Raw genomic sequence first — 19,971 nt, forward strand, 5'->3', positions numbered from 1 at the left:
GTGAAGGACAAGGACACTATTGATGGGGTTCGTTTGCAGTTTAAGGTACGTGTAAGTTTTCGTATGGAAACATCGAGTGTAAGGTATGGAAAAATTATGCTAACAGGTTTTTTATTGCTTTCAAATATCCAATGTACATAATAACGGCATTCTGGGCTCTAAGACTAATATAAAAATAAATGTGGTTACAATTACAGACTATTGTTGAGCTCTTTGGCCAATGCAGAGAGCCGCCGCCGCATTGGTCGTATCATGATTGATTCTTTGATTCCCAGTTAAGTGTGGAACGAACACACCCAGATCCGCTCAAAGGAAATCCATGGCTATTATTATAATACAAGTGTATATTCCAACCAAATAACTACAATTGTTGCATGTACAAGTTTAGGGTGCATATGCAAAAACATCTGTCGGTAATGGGTCGATGAATGTGATAACGAGATAACTATGCTAGGCCTTAGGGGGGAAACTGCAGAACATTAAATTTATATGTGTGTGTGTGTGTGGGTTAAAAACTGCATTTGGAAGCAGTGCTTATGGACTACATATACAAACTTTGTACAGGGTGTGTTTGTTTGTGAGGACCACTCATGAGCATGACTCTGAATTATTATGAAATATTCGCCTCTGCTTGGGATGGTTCGTCGCCCAGCTGCAACTCATTTTCTCGTTCCACCTCCAGCTCCTTGCGGCGCACCAGTTGCCCATTGCGTGCGATGACCTTCATGTCGTGTGGATTGGTGTAGCCCACATTGTGGCGAAAGATTTCCGCCAGCTCATCCTCCGTGAGCCGCACCTTATGCACCGACAGTGCATGGACGCGAAGGCTAAGAAAAGTAGAGGAAATGTTTCACAGTTTACATGGGCTTCAATTTCTTGAGTACTTACGCTCCGCGACGTAAATATGTGCGGTCGCATTTGGGGCACTTGTAGGCTGTCATGCCTCTGTGAACGGTCATGTGGTGCCGCAGATGCTGGCTGGTCTTCACCTCTTTCTGACATATCGCGCACACATGTCGCAACTTCAGATGCGAGGCATTCTGATGCCGCACCAAATGATGCTTAAAGGCGAACATCTTGCGACAGCCATCCAGCGAACATCGAAACGACTTCTCGGTGGCATGTTTGGCCAGAATATGCCTGTCCATTTCTGTTTTGTGTACAAAATCCTTTTCACAAAACTTGCACGAAAACTTGCGATTCGCGTGGCGCTTCATGTGGAACTTGAGCAGCGCCATTGTGCGATACGTTGTTCCACAGGTGCCACATCTGTGCTCGTAGCCCGATCGTTTCGATTCGCCAATGGAATGTGTATCCATCTCATGCTTCACCAGCTTTCCCAGTTCATCGAAGCTCTTTTTGCAGAGCTTGCACGCGTAGATTTGGGTGCGTGGCGTGCGCGACCTTAGCCCCTTGAAGGGCGATGGCTCCATTGCGGCAGTCAACAGTTTGTCGCTGCCGTTGAGTAGGGGACTGGGTGAACAGGCGTCGGTGCTGGTGGTGCTTGTGCTCGTGCATGGGAGTGGTGTGGTGCTGACAATTTGACTGTTGCTAGTACTGGGCGGGGTGGGCGTAAAAGTAGGCGTAAGTCTGGATTTTCCTGCATCCCCTATAAAGTCAAAGTCAAAATCAAATGGGGTTGGTGTGGATGACGATGATGCTGTTGTGGTGGCGATGTGTGGCACAGATGATGTCTCGCCCTTGACTAGAACATGATCAATGCTGTTCATGATTCGTGGCTCTGGCGATTCGTCGGGGGGATTTGGAATTATTTCTGAAGCTGATTCTGCTTTTATGGCTGTTCTTATCGATGCCGATGCTGATGCGGCTGAAGTCGGCTCTTCTTTTATTCCGGCGCCTTCTTCAGGTTTGACTTCTACCTCTGGTGAGTACCACAACAATCAAAGATCATGTTCGCCATCGAACAACAGCATATTTAGTTTATCAATCGGTGGATTGTGCGTCGACATGTGTTGGGCATAGGTTGAATTGGAATTTGAGTTCAGTCTTGGAAGGCTATTATCGCTCTTACCGCATTCCCCAACGCCATCGCCAACGACATCGCCATCGCCATAGCCAACAGTCTCCGTCCCCTGCTGCTGCCCCTTATTCCCATTATCGTCAGCCGTGTTCGCCGGCATTGAAGTTGTTGCCGTGCATGTGGTGCTTGTGGTTGTTGCTGCTGAGCTGCTGGTTGTTTGATTCGATTGCATCTCAATTATAGTGTCCACCAAATGGCTACGCTGCAGATGGCGTGTCAGTGTGCTCTTGGCAGCAAATGACCGAATGCATCGCGGGCACTCAAATGGTAGTTCTGTAAATATAAAATTGATATTTATTCAATATAGCTACAGCTGAAACTCGGATATAACTGATATAATCAGCTGTGTAAATTACACTCCAAAATACACATAAATAAATGATTTTGTAATGTTACTTACTGCGTATAATGAACACCTCGTTGGCATGCAGGGATACTGTAACAAATAGTATGAAAAAAATTAGTTTTAAATGCTTTCAAGGCACAGAGAGAGGGCTCCACTTACCACCATCATTGATGCCATGATGCGCATTCAAATGCTTTCGCATTTCCGTATCCAATTCACATTCAAACGGACACTTCGCACACATCAGCATCGGCTCTGCAAGTACATTAAGATATTGTAGATTTGATCGCGTATAATAAATGTAGCTTGGCTTACTCCTATCCGTATCCAGTTGTATCGTCTCGATATTGGTACGTGCCACCAATACCTTGTCGCCCTTCGCCTGGACCATGTCACGCGTGGGCATGCGCTTGTGCACGGTCTTGTAGTGCCGGATGAGGAGACGCTTCATGTTGTAGAGATTCGTGCAGAGCTCACAGCGATAGGGGGCCAGGCCTACAAGAGACAAGAAATTAGAGGAACTCCACACAGAGAGAGGGCTCTCAGTACTCACCTCGATGCACAAACATGTGATTCTCGAATTTGTATTGGCTGGTAAACTTTTTGTTGCAAAATATGCAGTAGGGTTTCTGCAGATGCTTTGATTGCTCGTCGTCAAAGTCATCGACATCGTCGTCGTCGCTTGTTAGCAGCAGATTCTGATCGGTGGCCGCATCATTGTTGTCATTTTCATCTTCATTCTCAGCGTCCTCGTCGTCGTCGTCATCCTCCTCCTCGTCCTCCTCCTCCTCGCCAACGGCCTCTTCCTCATCCTCAAAGTCCTCAAACAGATTCTCAGCATCAAAGTCCAGGCTCATATTGTTGTTATCAATTACAATATCGTCACCATCCACCACGGGCATGTCATCGGCGGGTATGGTGCATATGGCAGCCACATCTGTGTTGTCTATAAATTCCTGCATATCTCCAAATATTGAGATGTTCGCCGACGTTGTCGATGTCGTTGGCAATGCCGGACCAGGCTGTGTTGCTGTCAGACTGCTCGTTGAGATTTCGGGAAAGATTTCATAGGCCTCCTCCCCGTTGGCAATTGTATCGGCGGCTATTGTGCCCGGAGATGCCTGGCCCTGTCCTTCTTCTTGTTCCTCTGCCCCAGTCACAGTCACAGTCTCAGTTCCCGCTGCTGTCGCCGCAAAGAACAACGGTGTGGCATCTACCACAACATTGATTTCGCCCGACTGCGTTATCGTGGAAGTTTGTGTTGCTATCGCTGACAGTTGCTGTTGCTCTTGATCTTGATGCTGCTGCTGCTGCTGAAGCATTGGCTGATTGCCAACTGTCGCCGTTGCCGTCGCCGCCGCCGCCGCCGCCAGAGCTGCAGGCGGATCTGTAAAATAATCAATTAAATTGGATCCGCAAAATAATGGAAAAAATAACCAGGGAATTCAACTGAAATACTGATACCATAATTTGTTAGATTTTGTAAAAAGAAAACACACACAGAAAAAGAAACGAACTTTGTTAGAGGTTGCACGACTAAAAAGCAAAACGGTTTAACAATCGATCAATGCTCAAAGGAACGACAAAAAGCAAAGGCAAAATGTAAGAGTTCTATGTATCTGTTCTCGTCCTTACCGAAAGTCATACCACGATCCCTCTCGACTTGCATCAGCTATTCATTCAATTTCATTCAATTATCAATAAGTGGAAAAATATCTTGTTAAGAGTTTGTTTTGTTCAAGTGAACCAGTGAATCGACAACAACCCCTTGGTCCTAACCGAACGCGTATATTTGATGCCAAAAAAACTGAACGCAACTAAGACTTGAGATCCAATTTACTAAAGACTCGTATGGCATAGATTTAATTTTCTATTATTTACATTAAATTTTCCTTCTCTTTAGTTTGGACAGACTCTTTTTATTTTTTTTGGCGTCGGTATCTGTGGTGCCCCATAAAATAACCGGCAAATGAATTAATTAATTAAGGAAATTAAGCTCAAATCTAACAAAATTAAGCATTTTCACACCTTTGCACAGAAATTTGAAGAAAACTTTCGCTGAGAAACGGTAAAAAAAAAAAACATAAAAACTAAAACTATTTTTAAATTAAAGAAAAGTCAAATAAATAAAGCCCTTATCTATGAGACTCAAGTCCCGGTTCGACACGCACAAGACATGTATTATGTTATTGCATTCACGGGACTAGAGAATATAAATATCCGATCTAGAGAATATACAATGTAGAGATGCCAAGTCTCCAGTTGGGGTATGGTTATACAAAGGAAATGGAAATAGGGAAGCAACTGCAAGGGCTACAAATATACATATACAGCAGGCAAGCAGGAAGGGAAGCGTGTGTTGCCCGACAAGGGATATATGTACATAAATAAGCTGGCCAATCAGAAATACAAAAAAATATCTTTCATTTGCGATTAATTCCATAACGCACCGCAATACCCCAATGATCTAATGATAACCGAGACAAAAGTCGAAGTAAAATTCCCTGGTCATGGTCGTAACCATCTCAAGACTCACATTGAATGCCCAGTGGAATTTCGGTGTGCTGCGGCTGAGCGCCCTGCTCCTTGGAGCCCTGACCACTGGTACGAGCCGAAGTGATCCCGCCACCGGCTGTGGCCGACTCACTTGTCCAACTGGGCCGCAGCTGTACTTCTGTGGGTTGAATCATATGCTTGTCAGTGTAGTGCACACGCAGATGCCTGGCGTTTCTTCCTTCAAAGAGGCACATGTCGCAGGAATAGGTTTGCCACTCATCGACGGTCTCCTTTGCTCCTCCTTTTTCCTCTTTGTTGAGATGCGATGCCTTGTAGTGTAGGCAGAGTTCAGTGCTGCGCAGCGAGTAGAACGGGCACTGATCGCAGTAGAACTTGGGCAAATCTGCAAGAGACAAAGGCAAGGTGGATTAGGAATGTCTGATAGATAGGGGGGGGCTAACGGCATGGGTACTAACGGCTGTGGCTTAACTGGTGAGATTTCAGACGCCCCAGGGTGGCAAATGCTTTGGGACATGCTTTGCATTTATACTTGAGGAGGGGAGTGGATCCAATGGATACTGGTCTTGGCTTGACTGGAAAAGCGAAAAAAACAGAAACGGTGATGGGGATTATACTCCTGCGATTATAGGAATACTTTTACTTACCTTTTATCTGTGGCACCATTTCCTCCACAATCAGCTCACTGACGTCGATTTCCATGGGCTCGTTTTCGGGGCCACCTCCAAGTAGATTTTGAAGGCTCATATTTCCAGTGGTGTTGCGGTTTGGCTTGCAATCATCGATGTATTCTATCACCACACCTACAAGACAAGAAACAAAAGAGGATAACAAAACAGTCCACAAAGTCCAAACAGTCCATAATTTAACACTTTTAACGCACCGCCTCCGTTGACCTGCATGCTGCCATCGGCCATAAGGACATACTCGGAGCCAATGCTCATGTTTTTGCCCTGCATCTGGGACAGATTGTTGGTTAACGTTTCAGCAGCAACGGGAACTGGCTGGCCAATGCTGACGGCCAGCTCCTGTTCAATGTCCTGCACTTGCTCTTCGTCGATGGACGGTTGGACATAGTCACCGGGCGTGAGAACTGTGGGAATCAGCAGCTCCATATCCTCCAGCGTGCACACTTTAAACTCCTCATTGGCAGTCGCAGCCGCCGCCGCTGCGGATGAAGTGGATGGGCCGGTACTGTAGGATGTAGATTTTGGCTTAACACGCTCGTCCGCCAGGTTGGCCGACATGCCATGGGTCGCACTGTAGTGCTCCTGCAGTAGACGCTTCTTCAGCGTTACGAAGCTGCAGACTTTGCAGCTGTATGAGCTGCCATCTGAAATTATGATTACTATTAAAGTATTCCTTGGGCCATGAAGGCTTTCCCCTGAAGTTGACTCCCTTACCAACGTGCTGGTGAATGTGCTCCTTTAGCTCCGTCCGATTGTAGACGACAAAGCCGCAGAGTTTGCACTCGTGGCGGAATGCCTTTTGGGGCTTCGTCTGGTCCTCGGCCGCCTGCCGCGGCGCCACCTGAGAGCAGCGAATTAATGAGTTTGATAAAAAGACGTGTCACCGCAACACAATCAAAAGCAACCCCCCACCCACCTCTGGCTGTTTGATGGAACCGTTAAAGCGTTGCGCCAACGTGGGTCGCACCTTTCCCGGACACAGTTTGCGGCAGAGTATTTCGTGTGCGCGCAGTGCATTCTGCAGAAAATAGTAGGCTATTTGCAGGCTCTTGCTACACTCAACGCATATGTATTGCGGCAGCTCCGGTGAGTTTTCGGCGCGTATGCAGAATAACAAACAGCGCAGCAGGGGAATTTTATCCGCTTCGCTTGGGTCCAGATTGCGCGCCACCGTCATCGTGTCCAGCTTCAGGAACTCCGCGTCAGATTTCAGACAGCAGCGACATGTAAATTTGTAGTTTATTTGGGATAAACCTGAGGCTGAGCCCGAGCCCGTTTTCAGCCTATTGTTAAACGCCATATTTCACAAGCGGCTGTGCGCGGACATTTAATTACGCGTATGTTGACTGGGTGTCTTGGCACATTGACTGCGACTGACCACGAAAGATGTAGTTTTAGTTTTCCGTAGATATTTGATTGTTTTTCTTCGATTTCGCATCAAAGCCTCATTTTGGACGCAGATAAAAACCATTCACAGTGGCACGCCATCAGGTTTGCACAGGGTTGCAATCGACATCATGTGAATGGCAAAACGACATAGAATGCTGTTATCGAGCTTGTTTTTTTCATTTGAAAATTTTGAAGTCATTTATTTCAGTTGTGTGTTGGAAAATAGGTTGAAGCGCAGGTAGTGAAATAAAAAATTACCCAGTCGTGCACCAAGAATTCGAAGAGGGAAACGAGTTAGTGTTTAAATATCAATAAAACATTTATTAAATCTCCGAGACTATTTCTGGGTCATCCGCATCGTCCTCCAGTTCGTTGTGATGAAAATTTACGTGAGTTCGTTCGTGCAATTTTAATACCTCAACGGTTTGAAATCTTCTCCAGCACACGCGGCAAGCGTAGTTTCTAGAATTTTCGCGTTTGTGAACCCTCTTAATGTGTTTTTTGAGAATAGAATTCTCGCGAAAGTGTTTCTGGCAGTGAGGACATGCCAGGCGGGGCTGTGAGTGTGTCCGCCGGTGTACTGCGAGAGCAGACGTGCTCTTGTACGACTGGCCGCACACTTCGCACGTGTAGTTTCGCTGGCCGGAGTGCACGGTGAGGTGTTGCTGGTAGTCCCACTTGGAGGGAGCGTTGTAGGAGCACAGCTTGCACTGCCACTCCACTGGCTTGAAGTGGTACCGGGCCCGATGCTCCAGCAGCTTGGAGGCACAGCCGAATCCCTTGTTGCACACACTACAGACGTTGGGATTCTGGCCGCTGTGCATTCTGTACTTGTGCACCTCCAGTTGGTATTCGTTGAGGAAGCTACGCCTGCACTCGTCGCATACAATGACTGTAATGTGGTTGGTGGGCATGAACTGGACGAGTCTGTCGTAGTAGGCGGGATAGCGACAGTACCAGCCCTTGCTGCGTACCTTACTGGCGAACTGACGCTCGAACCAGGCACAGATGGATCGGGAGCTCGTGCAGACCACCTGCGGCAAAAGCGAGAAACCGAAACGTTGGGCCATCGCATCCGAAACCCGTTGCGCACTCTCCAGGCGCTCCTTTCTGAACAGCCCCTTGTGGGATTGCCACAGATGTGTGTGCTGTTCCAGAAGGTCTATGAAATAATGGATAATCTCTGGACTCGTTCGAAGCAGACTGTAGAAGGGTTTCTGGGGCGTGTTTTGGACGTAGTTCTGCAAGAATTTCCATATAATTAATCAACTGTATGCCAGCAGACATGACTACCTACAGCTTGGCTGCTTTCGCTTTCCTCTTCTGATGCCGATCCGCGGCACAATTCATTGTCGTCCGATTCATCGAGAAACTCCACGTTTGTAAAGGACTGTACCTGCTCCTCCTCAGTTTCTGATGCGCTATTATCTTCGGCATCCTTTAGATTTGCCATTTCTAGTTCTACTTCGTCCTGTATTTCGCTATCGTCGCCGTCGAGCTTTATAGCATCTGTGTGTTGGCGTCTTAAATGTGTCATGAACGCATCCCATCCGACGCCAGTGAATGCGTCGGCACTGCAAAGGCAGCATTTTATTACAATTGTGCATGTGGCGTCCTGCTTTAAATATACCCGGGCACTTTCCACATAGTTGTTTTGGTTTGTGTAACACGGAGAATTCATAATTTTTTCATTGTGAAACAGTGCCAGTAAACAAATTGAAAAACAAATGTAATGCCCATCGATAGTATCGATAGTTTAGAAACGCAAAGAACTGATTCTGGTTTATTTTGGTCGTCGTTCATTTGGCAAAATATTTTAACAAAAGTTTGATGTATTTACCCGGCTTAGATTGAGCGATGTCACATCCATTCCCGCCTGCATATATACGCAAATGGATGAATCCGCTTAGGAATGGAGCACAAATTCCTAAGCAGACTATGCTTGGATCGTTGAAATCTGGTAAGCAGCGCAAACCTATCGCTTCGGAATTTACACTGTTTATTAATACAAATCTTTGCACAGACGAACAGAGCCTGGCTGTGGAGTATGCCATAAACATGGGTATTTTGGTGGTCCAAGGGAAAGGCATGCATAAGGCTGTGTCCTTTTGCCAGAAAGTGAAATCGATTCCCACCTCATTGACGGACAGATATTGCTACGAGTGCAACCTGCCTGGCTCACTAAGGGGCTGCAAATCGTGTTCGCGCTCCTTCCACGAAAGCTGTCAGCGCAAACATCCGGAAAAACCAACGTACGGTGTGCCCTCGGACAAGGGCCAGTCGTATAGATTCCCACCGAATGAATCGGACACTGACGTCGAGACTGCCAGCCAAGAGGAGCAGACGCAGGCGGCTCTCTCGATGGAGAACCACCAGCTGGACCACAACAGCAACATCAACACCAGCCCTAGTTACTTCTTGCCATCTGTGAAGTGCGAGAGTCCAGATTGGGACGATAATGATGTGTCATTTGTCAGCGAGAAGCCAGCAGCGCGTCAGCGGAAGAAGTCCAAGGTTAAGACTGAGCCACCGATTGTAGAGCCGGATTCGTCTAGTGATCTGGAGAAGTGCACAGCCTGTCGTCTGATGACGCAGGCAAGGATCCACCACCCCCCGCATTTGGACAAGGAAGAACTTAGTTGCTTGCTTCGCTACTCATGGAACAAGCACCTGAGTTGGCTGACCGCAGATGTGGACAAGTACATGACGAAGCATTACAACAATCGCGATAGAGCGCTGGTGAGGCGCATTCTATTCAAGACAAATACGCTCGGCCAGGCGGACATTGAGCGTAGCATTGAGGGCCAGAAGTACGAGTACTTGACGGAGTTCCTTGTCGATTTGCTCGACCTGCAGCACAACATTGGCGTCTTCTTTGGCCCCACGGCAAAGGAGTACAAGGAAACACGCTGGCTGTTGCGCGATGTCACGCACGATATACGGGAAATCCGGCGTTGTCCGGATTGTTTCCGGAATTCCAACCAGACGGAGTGCAGCATGTGGTTTGCCAAGCCCTGCCTTCAGCGCCATGAAGTGGTGTTTGCCAAGCAAGCCGGCTCGCCCTACTGGCCAGCAAAGGCAAGTAGTAGTAATAAAGTATCAATTGACAAGGTATGACAGCCTCTTTTTCTTTATAGGTGATTAGCGTGTCATCGAAAACGCCGATTAAATACGATGTGCGCTTTTTTGGCACAAACCATTTGCGTGCATCCGTCTTGGAGAAGGATATTATTCCGATAGAGGGCGATGTGCCATTTAAGCAAAAAGCTAAGATGTCTAAAGGCATGGCCTCCGCCATGAAAGAGTTGACATGCCATACTTTGCTGGCAAAATTATCGCCTGATCTCTTCAGCTTTCACGCAGATCCCGCCGACACCAAAGAGGCTATCGATAAAGCTCTGTCCCATTGCCTGGAGCCTACAACCACTGCGACTCCAGGCAAGCGTGTGCGCCCCTCCTCGCCAGGCTTTAGTGGAAAAATAATAAAAATTAGTGCAAGCACTCCAGCACCCACGCGTGTGATGCCACGGCGTCGGTGCTCGATGTCGGCTCGGCTCGCGGGTAGAGAAGAGGAAAGGAATGAGATAGAAGACTTGAAATCAAAGCTTAGTATTTGCGAAAATCAGCTTTTGAAAATCAATGAAGAACTCGACTCAATGAGAAAGAATATTGCCGAAATCAAGCGCAAGCGCTGGTGCCACAAATGTCTGCAGGAAGCGAAGTCAGACTGCTGCTTCAATGCGTCCTATTGCAGCGAAGATTGTCAGCGCCGGCACAAAAAACGTCACCAGCGTAAGTGCACGGCAGAACGCTGAAGTATGGAGAGTATATGAAGTCGTAAAGTATAAAAAGTGCGTCAGAAACGCTTCAATTTTTTTTTTTTTTACTTTATTATTTCTTGAGAGCTAATATACCTGAAAGTGTAGATCTAATGGAGAGTTTTAGTTATGTATGTACATATTTAAAGATGAATAAATCATAGTTAAGATATTAGACCTGTCGATAGGGCCTGAAGAAGTGCCCTCCGGGTCCAAGAGTCTTGTGGCGAAAAATTACTTTTGTGCTTTGTTTTGCATTAAAATATATCTAGTCACATTTTCTATGCGCATAAATTGCTGCTCCCAGTCCATATCACTTACCTCGTTGATCCTAAACGTCTGCAGCCGATTTACGCCAACGAAACGGCCAACCAGATGGACAGCGCAACCTGAAAAGCAGTTCATAGATAAAAAAAACAAAACAAAAATGTGGCAACAAGTGGGTAAGCTTGCCCGTGGACAATGGTTTCATATCGCCATCGAAATCGTAGTAAATGCCTTGCAAGATGGGTCCTTCACTGCGAACCAGCAGGGTGTGCTCACTCTTCTTTCCTTTGATAACGCGCACCAGTTTACCTATGAAATGTGCAACGATTTAATGTATAATGAAGGCTAAAGGCTTTTAAATTATATTAAGTCCCACCATATACGTTCCAGATGGCATTCAAATCGGGATACAGTTTGTGGCTGTTCAGACAGAAGTCCACCCGCCCCACTAGGCTTAGCAAATCGCGACCCGGCTTGGTCATGGGCGAGGCTGGCGGCTCTGCCGTTGCCATGTGCTCCATTTTGATGGTTGCGATGGTGGCCTTGGATTTGGATGCAACGCACAGCGATTTCGGTTGCTGCTTGGGTGGTGGCATATAAACAAATTCATGCGACGCCCTAACTCGGGGAACCTCTTCTACGAACCCTTCATACTTCAGTTTTTTATCCTTCGGGCATACCGTTAGCTTTGTCTGCCGGAGCTGACTGCCAGTTGCGCGAGAAAGTTCTGCGGCAGTTGTAAAGCTGCGATTCAAAAGCGACGCATTATTTCCAAGCTGGCTCTTAAACTTCGCTTGGCTGTTAAGCAGTGATGTCGTTGGTTTTCCTTTTAACGAAATATACTTAATAATTGTCCAGGGACTGCATTAATTATAATAAATTTACCCTTGCTGAACATTTCAACGGATCGTTTTTTTTTTTTCGGTATTTAATCGCTGCCGCGAAATTGGATGGTCGCACGACGATGAGTCCGCATTGACCAGGTACTTCAGTTCGATGATGGGGCTATCGATATTTTCATGACTATCAATGGTTGTTAATGAGACCATGAAACGAATTTTCCCCTTTTCTTCTCACAGGCCATGGTATTGATGAGATCGATGTTGAGTGAAGCTGGCTTTCGCCAACTTGGCTTTCGAGACTTGTCTTTTAAGAAACTCAAGGCAAGGCAAGGACCATTCTGCATTAAAGCTGCAATTTACGGGATCATTAAAGTCCACCAAGTCTTGGGGCATCTATTGTTGCTCAAGGAGTAGGTGGAGGCCCTAATGTTGTTTGTGAAGCTTTCTGTGATGTTTGAAATGTCTCCTGATGGCGTAGCACCTGCTAGCCTTCGAATCAGTCTATTCTTAGCAAGAAAGAACTTGGGCTTCTCTTTGCACTCCGGAATTTCTATGTAAATATGATGACGGTGGCTGCCTCCAACAAAAATTGAATTGCAGCTCCAGGTGATATAATCGCTGCAGTTTGAAAAGGTCAAATCCAACACTGAGCCACTTTGAGTTTCGATGTGACGTCTAAAGGTGCACTTTCCATCGTTCAAACAATTATAACCAGAGTTACTGATGTAGTTCTCCAGGAACCTACCCTTGGCATTGGAGCTTTCAGGGAAGTTCTCTCCTGTGTCAAAACGGTCAGGGAAGTCCTCTCCTGTTTCTAAACGGTCAGGGAAATACTCTCCCGTGTTTAAACGGTCAGGGACAATAAAACAGATAGAGATGGGACTAGATCGTTTTTTAATAACTGTAGAAATACATAGATGCTCTCGATACATCGATAGGTGGCTCTTGGTGCTGGAAAACATCATGCCGACTTGCTGTCCTTTCCAACACTGTCACTCCCGCTGTCCACGCGAGTGCCAAGTTATTTTATTTTTTTACATGCATATTCAATAATAAAACAGTTCGTTGAGCACACTGTATTTACCTGTGACGCAGCCATGAGTACGATTCTGGAGAAAATTTCGGCCATCGAGTCAGAGGTAAGCGGAATCCCAATCAACACAAACGAAACGAAACTAACCTGTCTGGGTCTCTTCTCGTCTATGTCCCCGTCCCCGTCCCCCTCGGCACAGATGGCACGCACGCAGAAGAACAAGGCGACATCGGCGCATCTTGGTCTGCTAAAGGCCAAGCTGGCCAAGCTTCGACGGGAGCTGATCTCGCCCAAAGGAGGCGGTGGTGGCACTGGAGAAGGTACGTCGACACGCGTCATCATTTCAATGTACAACTAATTGGTAATCTCTTTTAGCCGGCTTTGAGGTTGCCAAAACGGGAGATGCAAGAGTCGGGTTCGTCGGCTTTCCTTCGGTGGGAAAGTCGACGCTGCTGTCGAATTTAGCCGGAGTGTACTCTGAGGTGGCCGCCTACGAATTCACAACCCTGACGACGGTGCCTGGATGCATCAAGTACAAAGGAGCGAAGATCCAGTTGCTCGATTTGCCCGGTATCATCGAGGGAGCCAAGGATGGCAAGGGTCGTGGTCGTCAGGTGATTGCCGTGGCCCGCACCTGCAATCTAATCTTCATGGTCCTGGATTGCCTCAAGCCGTTGGGCCACAAGAAGCTGTTGGAGCATGAATTGGAGGGCTTTGGCATTCGGCTAAACAAGAAGCCGCCAAACATTTACTACAAACGGAAGGACAAGGGCGGCATCAATCTCAACTCAATGGTTACTCAATCGGAGCTGGACACGGATCTGGTCAAGACGATCCTCTCCGAATACAAGATACACAATGCGGATATTACGCTGCGATACGATGCCACTAGCGACGACCTGATCGATGTCATTGAGGGCAACCGTATCTATATACCGTGTATCTATCTGCTGAACAAGATTGATCAGATCTCCATTGAGGAACTGGACGTCATTTACAAGATTCCGCATTGTGTGCCAATTTCGGCGCATCACCACTGGAACTTTGACGACTTGCTCGAGCTGATGTGGGAGTATCTGCGGCTGATTCGTATTTACACCAAGCCCAAGGGGCAACTGCCAGACTACAATTCGCCCGTGGTTCTGCACAACGAGCGGACCAGCATCGAAGACTTTTGCAACAAGCTGCATCGCACCATAGTCAAGGAGTTTAAATAGTGAGTGCAAATCTAATGAATGGGAATTTTTAATTGAAATATTCTTTCATTTTTAGTGCGCTCGTTTGGGGCTCTTCGGTGAAGCATCAGCCGCAGAAGGTGGGCATTGAGCACGTACTCAACGATGAGGATGTGGTGCAGATTGTGAAAAAGGTTTAGAGCTTCGTGTTGATTACATTTTGAATATGTTTGCTTGCAGTTTTGCATTTGAAAATAAAAAACTAATATGCTGTAATTTATTGAACCTATTTTGGAGATGACTCTTGAGGCAACTTAACATTAGTCTGTTAAGTCCAGTGCGAAGAGTGTTCTGTTAAGCGCATGTGATTGTGAATGGCGTTTTCCAACACCAACGCATCGTGCATGCCGTTTTGTTTATTTCTGATTGTACAATTTCAATAAAGTAAATAGCGCATTGCTTAGATGGTGGAGCTAAAGAAAGGCGAATCCCTTATCGAGGCTAATGTCTGGGACCCAGGCGACAGCAAGGAATGGGCGACACCCATCAAGCCGCTGGAGGAGAAGTGGAAGCTACTGCCGGCGTTCCTACAGGTGAAGGGCCTCGTCAGGCAGCACATTGACTCCTTCAATCACTTTATCAATGTGGACATCAAGAAGATAGTGCGTGCAAACGAGCTCGTCACCAGCGGAGCCGATCCCCTCTTCTACCTGAAGTACTTGGATGTGCGAGTGGGCAAGCCCGACATTGACGATGGCTACAACATAACCAAGGCGACCACGCCACACGAGTGCCGCCTGAGGGACACGACCTACTCGTCGCCCATTACCGTGGACATTGAGTACACTCGCGGCACGCAGCGCATCAAGAGGAACAACCTGCTCATCGGCAGGATGCCGCTCATGTTGAGGTGCTCCAATTGCGTGCTGACCGGCAAGTCGGAATTTGAATTGTCCAAACTGAACGAGTGTCCGCTGGATCCGGGCGGTTACTTTGTGGTGCGTGGCCAGGAGAAGGTGATACTCATCCAGGAGCAGTTGTCGTGGAACAAAATGTTAACGGAGGACTTCAACGGCGTCGTCCAGTGCCAGGTGACGTCCTCCACCCACGAGAAGAAGTCCCGAACTCTGGTGCTGAGCAAGCACGGACGCTACTACATGAAACACAACTCCATGACGGACGATATACCCATTGTGGTCATCTTCAAGGCATTGGGAATTGTCTCCGACCAGGAAATTATGGCGCACATTGGCATAGACGCAAAGTCACAAAATCGTTTTGGTGCCTCCCTGCTGGAGGCCTTCAACTTGAAGGTTTATACCCAGCAACGAGCTCTGGACTACATGGGTGAGTGCATCCTCATGCTGCTTACTCCGAAAGTAGCTGTCTAATTTCCACTTTCTTCAGGCTCCAAGCTGGTGGTAAAGCGCTTCCAAAGCGCCACCACAAAGACACCCGCAGAAGAGGCGCGTGAGCTGCTGCTCACCACGATCCTTGCGCACGTTCCCGTGGACAACTTCAACTTCCAAATGAAGGCCATCTACGTGTCCATGATGGTGCGACGCGTGATGGCCGCCGAGCTGGACAAGACGCTCTTCGACGATCGCGACTATTATGGCAACAAACGTTTGGAGCTGGCTGGCTCCCTCATTTCGCTCATGTTCGAGGATCTGTTCAAGCGCATGAACTGGGAGCTGAAAATGATTGCGGACAAGAACATACCCAAGGTTAAGGCGGCGCAGTTCGATGTGGTGAAGCACATGAGGGCGGCACAGATTACCGCCGGCCTGGAGTCGGCCATCAGTTCGGGCAACTGGACCATCAAGCGCTTCAAAATGGAACGAGCTGGCGTCACCCAGGTGCTGTCGCGGCTCAGCTATATCTCCGCTCTGGGCATGATGACGCGGGTGAATTCGCAGTTCGAGAAGACGAGGAAGGTGTCCGGTCCCAGATCGTTGCAGCCGAGTCAGTGGGGTATGCTCTGTCCGTCGGACACGCCTGAGGGCGAGGCCTGCGGCTTGGTCAAGAATCTGGCTCTGATGACGCACATCACGACGGAGGTGGAGGAGCGTCCGGTGATGATTTTGGCATTCAACGCCGGTGTCGAGGACATACGGGAAGTGAGCGGCAATCCCATCAACAATCCGTATGTCTATCTGGTGTTCATCAACGGCAATGTGCTCGGCCTCACGCTGAATCACAAGCATTTGGTGCGGAATCTTCGGTACATGCGCAGGAAAGGCCGCATGGGCAGCTTTGTGTCCGTGCACACGTCCTACACCCAGCGGTGCATCTACATACACACCGATGGCGGACGCCTGTGTCGTCCTTATATCATTGTGGAGAATCGACGTCCGCGTGTCAGACAATTCCATCTGGACGACCTGGAGAGGGGCGTGCGAAAGTTTGACGATTTCCTCTTGGATGGCCTCATCGAGTATCTGGATGTGAACGAGGAGAACGATTCGTTTATTGCGTGGAACGAGGAGCACATTGAGGAGGGCACCACCCACCTGGAGATTGAGCCATTCACGCTGCTGGGCGTGTGTGCGGGACTCGTCCCTTATCCGCATCATAACCAGAGCCCCAGGAACACCTATCAATGCGCCATGGGCAAGCAGGCCATGGGCATGATTGGCTACAATCAAAAGAATCGCATCGACTCGCTGATGTACAACCTGGTCTATCCGCAGGCGCCAATGGTCAAGACCAAGACCATTGAGCTGACAAACTTTGACAAGTTGCCGGCCGGACAGAATGCCACTGTGGCCGTGATGAGTTACTCGGGCTACGACATCGAGGATGCGTTGATCCTGAACAAGGCCTCCATTGATCGGGGCTATGGACGCTGTCTGGTGTACAAGAATTCCAAGTGCACGGTGAAGCGTTATGCCAACCAGACCTTTGACCGGATCATGGGTCCCGTGAAGGATGCCCTCACCAACAAGGTGATCTTCAAGCACGATGTCCTGGACACGGACGGCATTGTGGCACCGGGTGAGCAGATCCAAAACAAGCAGATTATGATCAACAAGGAGATGCCGGCGGTGACGTCGCTCAATCCATTGGAGGGCCAGTCGACTCAGGTGCCGTACACAGCGGTGCCCATCAGCTACAAGGGGCCCGAGCCCAGCTATGTCGAGCGCGTGATGGTCTCTGCCAACTCGGAAGAGGATTTCCTCATCAAGATCCTTCTGCGACAGACGCGCATCCCGGAGATTGGGGACAAGTTCAGCTCGCGGCATGGACAGAAGGGTGTGACGGGGCTCATTGTGGACCAGGAGGACATGCCCTACAATGATTCTGGCATTTGTCCGGACATGATCATGAACCCCCACGGCTTCCCCTCCCGCATGACAGTGGGCAAGACGCTGGAACTGCTCGGCGGCAAGGCCGGAGTACTCGAGGGCAAGTTCCACTACGGCACGGCATTTGGCGGCTCAAAGGTGGGCGACATTCAGGCGGAGCTGGAGCGGCACGGCTTCAACTACATGGGCAAGGACTTCTTCTACTCGGGAATCACTGGAGCTCCCCTGCAGGCGTACATCTACTCCGGCCCGGTCTACTATCAGAAGCTGAAGCACATGGTCCAGGACAAAATGCACGCCAGGGCGCGGGGTCCCAAGGCCGTGCTCACACGCCAGCCCACCCAGGGCAGGAGTAGGGAGGGCGGCCTGCGCCTTGGCGAAATGGAGCGCGACTGTCTCATCTCGTACGGCGCCAGCATGCTGATTATGGAGCGTCTAATGATTTCCTCCGATGCCTTTGAGGTGGATGTGTGTCGCACCTGTGGCCGCCTGGCCTACTGCTCCTGGTGCCACTTCTGTCAGTCGTCGGCTCACGTCTCCAAGATATCCATGCCGTATGCCTGCAAGCTGCTCTTCCAGGAGCTGACCAGCATGAACGTGGTGCCCAAGATGATACTGGAGGACTACTAATAGATGGGCGCTGAATTTATAAATAAAATGTTTATGTCCTCTTTGGCTGCAATGAGTACAGAAAATACTGTCTCTGTTTTAATGATATTTCAACGAAATAATTAAATTTAAAAAAATAGAACAGGTTGAATATATGTTATTCTAAGATAAGATAATGTTTAAGAGCAGCTTGGAAAACATAATTTTAATAATAATTCGTGAAAATAGGGTATCGAGAGGCACATAACATGACAACCCGCATTTGGCGATAGGAAAACGCTAGATCTTTAGAAAATGGCTAAATTGGCAACACTGAGTACCTGGTCAATGCGGATTCATCGACGTGCGACCATCCCTAGTTCGCTGTAGCGATTAATTCCCAACAAAATAAATAATTTTATATTTGCGTATAAAAATGGTATTAATAACGCCAGTTTCCGCGCCGGAACATGGACTGCTGTACACGGCCAACAATATCAAGCTCAAGATGGGCGACAATATTGTGGGCGAAGGCACAATTTACATAGCCCAAAAGTGAGTCGGTCGAAAAATGCTTGCCTCGCCAAAATGCCGGCGTCTGCAATTGTTATTGTCTCGGCTCTCTGCTCTTTTCAGTTCCCTCTCTTTTCAACCAAGCGACCTACCCGACGGCATATCAATCGAGTGGAAGCAAGTGAGCCTTCATGGGATTTCTTCGAATCCAAGGAAGTGCATTTATTTCATGCTGGACCACAAAGTGGAATGGAATGGCGTGTATGGGGGAAATCCGCAACAGCTCATTGTCAACGGGCAGAACGGTGGTGGGGCAGAGGCAGACGTTGACGAAGGCAATGGCAGCGACGAGCACGATGAAGACGATGAGAACTTTGAGGATGCTGTCGACGAACAGTTTGAGGAAGTTACAGAGTGCTGGCTGCTGCCCGAGGATATACATACAGTCGATACGATGTACCGCGCAATGACTATGTGCCAGGCCATGCATCCGGACTCGGCTGACAGCAATTCGGAGGACAGCGACCCCATGGAAGATGCTGGCGGAATGGTCCTGGAGGACCAGGACATGGCCGACGATGCTCTAACACTGGGCCGCAACGGGGGCGAAGTAGGAGGCATGCAAAACTTGACCCTGGACGACGACGATGAGCGCTTCGAGGACGCCGATGAATAAACCTAACACAGATACTAAACTCCGTATTTATATTTGGAATCTTATATAAATTTAAGACTTTAGTGTATGAAATGTTAGGATTATATTTGATTAGCTTTTGGAATATTATATAATAAACGCTGTAAGCGCGCTAAAGAGCTAAGAACTGTTTTCCTTTTTGCTTTCCCGATTTCGTTTAATTTCGGTCTCCAAATCTTCCTCGCTAATGGGTTCGGACAGCTAAAAATATTGGCAAATATGTTTATATTTGTTAGAGTGGAGACTCATGTACCTTACCGCCTGGGCCACATCTGCCATGAGCAAAGCCTGTCTGTAAGGATCGCCATTTGATGGGACTTTATCGTAGTTCCAGTAGGTGAACTCGTCGAAAACACCAGTGAGACGCAATTGACGGTCTGTGGACTCGCTCAGAGGCTTCTCCGTCTCCTGCAGGACTATCCCCTTGTAGCCTTCGGGCACTTGCATTCGATTGCCCACCAGCGGATACCCGCGCAAGGCATTGGTCACGACCCCCGATCCGTACTCGGGCGCTTCATGTGTATAATTATTGAAGTACGTTTCCACATTTGCGTTGCCATCGCCATTTACTTTAGCTGGCAAAAAGTGCAGATTCAGAGTTTTGCTTTTAGCCAAGTTCTTTCCATTGAAATCTAAAGTAATGGACATTATGGAAACAGGATAGATTTTGTGAAATAAACTAAATTATAAACAATGCAATGCCGCCAAAACGCTGCCCTGCCAGTGTTGTAAGTCGGCACAGACAGAAAATAGA

The 19,971-nt window shown here is 48.1% G+C and overlaps 8 protein-coding genes across 9 annotated transcripts; 4 read left to right on the forward strand and 4 right to left on the reverse strand.

Annotated features, from left to right (window-relative positions):
• Positions 1-79: 79 nt before the first annotated feature.
• LOC117592272 lies at positions 80-7,070 on the reverse strand. Its single transcript, XM_034285933.1, has 13 exons — positions 6,507-7,070; positions 6,305-6,431; positions 5,785-6,234; positions 5,549-5,704; positions 5,360-5,476; positions 4,924-5,286; positions 2,941-3,774; positions 2,703-2,882; positions 2,547-2,642; positions 2,442-2,477; positions 2,033-2,314; positions 889-1,882; positions 80-827 (listed from the first exon to the last, which is right to left on the reverse strand). The coding sequence occupies exons 1-13, from the start codon at positions 6,888-6,890 to the stop codon at positions 611-613; spliced, it is 4,236 nt and encodes a 1,411-aa protein (XP_034141824.1). The 5' UTR covers positions 6,891-7,070; the 3' UTR covers positions 80-610.
• A 197-nt stretch (positions 7,071-7,267) lies between these two features.
• On the forward strand, positions 7,268-11,034 carry LOC117592276 (zinc finger MYND domain-containing protein 11). The gene is made up of 4 exons (XM_034285936.1): positions 7,268-7,368; positions 8,829-8,939; positions 9,003-10,057; positions 10,117-11,034. The coding sequence occupies exons 2-4, from the start codon at positions 8,837-8,839 to the stop codon at positions 10,792-10,794; spliced, it is 1,836 nt and encodes a 611-aa protein (XP_034141827.1). The 5' UTR covers positions 7,268-7,368; positions 8,829-8,836; the 3' UTR covers positions 10,795-11,034.
• On the reverse strand, positions 7,274-8,707 carry LOC117592278 (zinc finger protein). Of its 2 annotated transcripts, XM_034285941.1 has the most exons (3): positions 8,610-8,707; positions 8,277-8,553; positions 7,274-8,220 (listed from the first exon to the last, which is right to left on the reverse strand). In XM_034285941.1, exons 1-3 carry the CDS (start codon positions 8,624-8,626, stop codon positions 7,303-7,305), a joined length of 1,212 nt encoding a protein of 403 aa, XP_034141832.1. In that variant the 5' UTR covers positions 8,627-8,707; the 3' UTR covers positions 7,274-7,302. The 2 variants fall into 2 exon arrangements, with proteins under 2 accessions (XP_034141832.1, XP_034141831.1); XM_034285940.1 differs by having other exon boundaries at positions 8,277-8,689.
• On the reverse strand, positions 10,889-12,299 carry LOC117592617. The gene is made up of 4 exons (XM_034286502.1): positions 12,267-12,299; positions 11,441-11,906; positions 11,251-11,373; positions 10,889-11,186 (listed from the first exon to the last, which is right to left on the reverse strand). Exons 1-4 carry the CDS (start codon positions 12,297-12,299, stop codon positions 11,032-11,034), a joined length of 777 nt encoding a protein of 258 aa, XP_034142393.1. The 3' UTR covers positions 10,889-11,031.
• Positions 12,300-12,882: 583 nt separating this feature from the next.
• Positions 12,883-14,390, forward strand: LOC117591947 (GTP-binding protein 128up). The gene is made up of 4 exons (XM_034285364.1): positions 12,883-13,045; positions 13,139-13,259; positions 13,315-14,155; positions 14,212-14,390. The coding sequence occupies exons 1-4, from the start codon at positions 13,004-13,006 to the stop codon at positions 14,312-14,314; spliced, it is 1,107 nt and encodes a 368-aa protein (XP_034141255.1). The 5' UTR covers positions 12,883-13,003; the 3' UTR covers positions 14,315-14,390.
• A 129-nt stretch (positions 14,391-14,519) lies between these two features.
• LOC117591940 (DNA-directed RNA polymerase III subunit RPC2) lies at positions 14,520-18,096 on the forward strand. The gene is made up of 2 exons (XM_034285352.1): positions 14,520-15,461; positions 15,522-18,096. Exons 1-2 carry the CDS (start codon positions 14,579-14,581, stop codon positions 18,050-18,052), a joined length of 3,414 nt encoding a protein of 1,137 aa, XP_034141243.1. The 5' UTR covers positions 14,520-14,578; the 3' UTR covers positions 18,053-18,096.
• A 278-nt stretch (positions 18,097-18,374) lies between these two features.
• On the forward strand, positions 18,375-19,341 carry LOC117591953 (methylosome subunit pICln). The gene is made up of 2 exons (XM_034285378.1): positions 18,375-18,565; positions 18,647-19,341. Exons 1-2 carry the CDS (start codon positions 18,447-18,449, stop codon positions 19,197-19,199), a joined length of 672 nt encoding a protein of 223 aa, XP_034141269.1. The 5' UTR covers positions 18,375-18,446; the 3' UTR covers positions 19,200-19,341.
• LOC117591959 lies at positions 19,267-19,946 on the reverse strand. Its single transcript, XM_034285393.1, has 2 exons — positions 19,476-19,946; positions 19,267-19,418 (listed from the first exon to the last, which is right to left on the reverse strand). Exons 1-2 carry the CDS (start codon positions 19,863-19,865, stop codon positions 19,338-19,340), a joined length of 471 nt encoding a protein of 156 aa, XP_034141284.1. The 5' UTR covers positions 19,866-19,946; the 3' UTR covers positions 19,267-19,337.
• Positions 19,947-19,971: the final 25 nt, after the last annotated feature.

The sequence above is a fragment of the Drosophila guanche genome, unplaced genomic scaffold, assembly GCF_900245975.1.
Source record: "Drosophila guanche unplaced genomic scaffold, DGUA_6, whole genome shotgun sequence".
NCBI classification, from domain to species: domain Eukaryota; kingdom Metazoa; phylum Arthropoda; class Insecta; order Diptera; family Drosophilidae; genus Drosophila; species Drosophila guanche.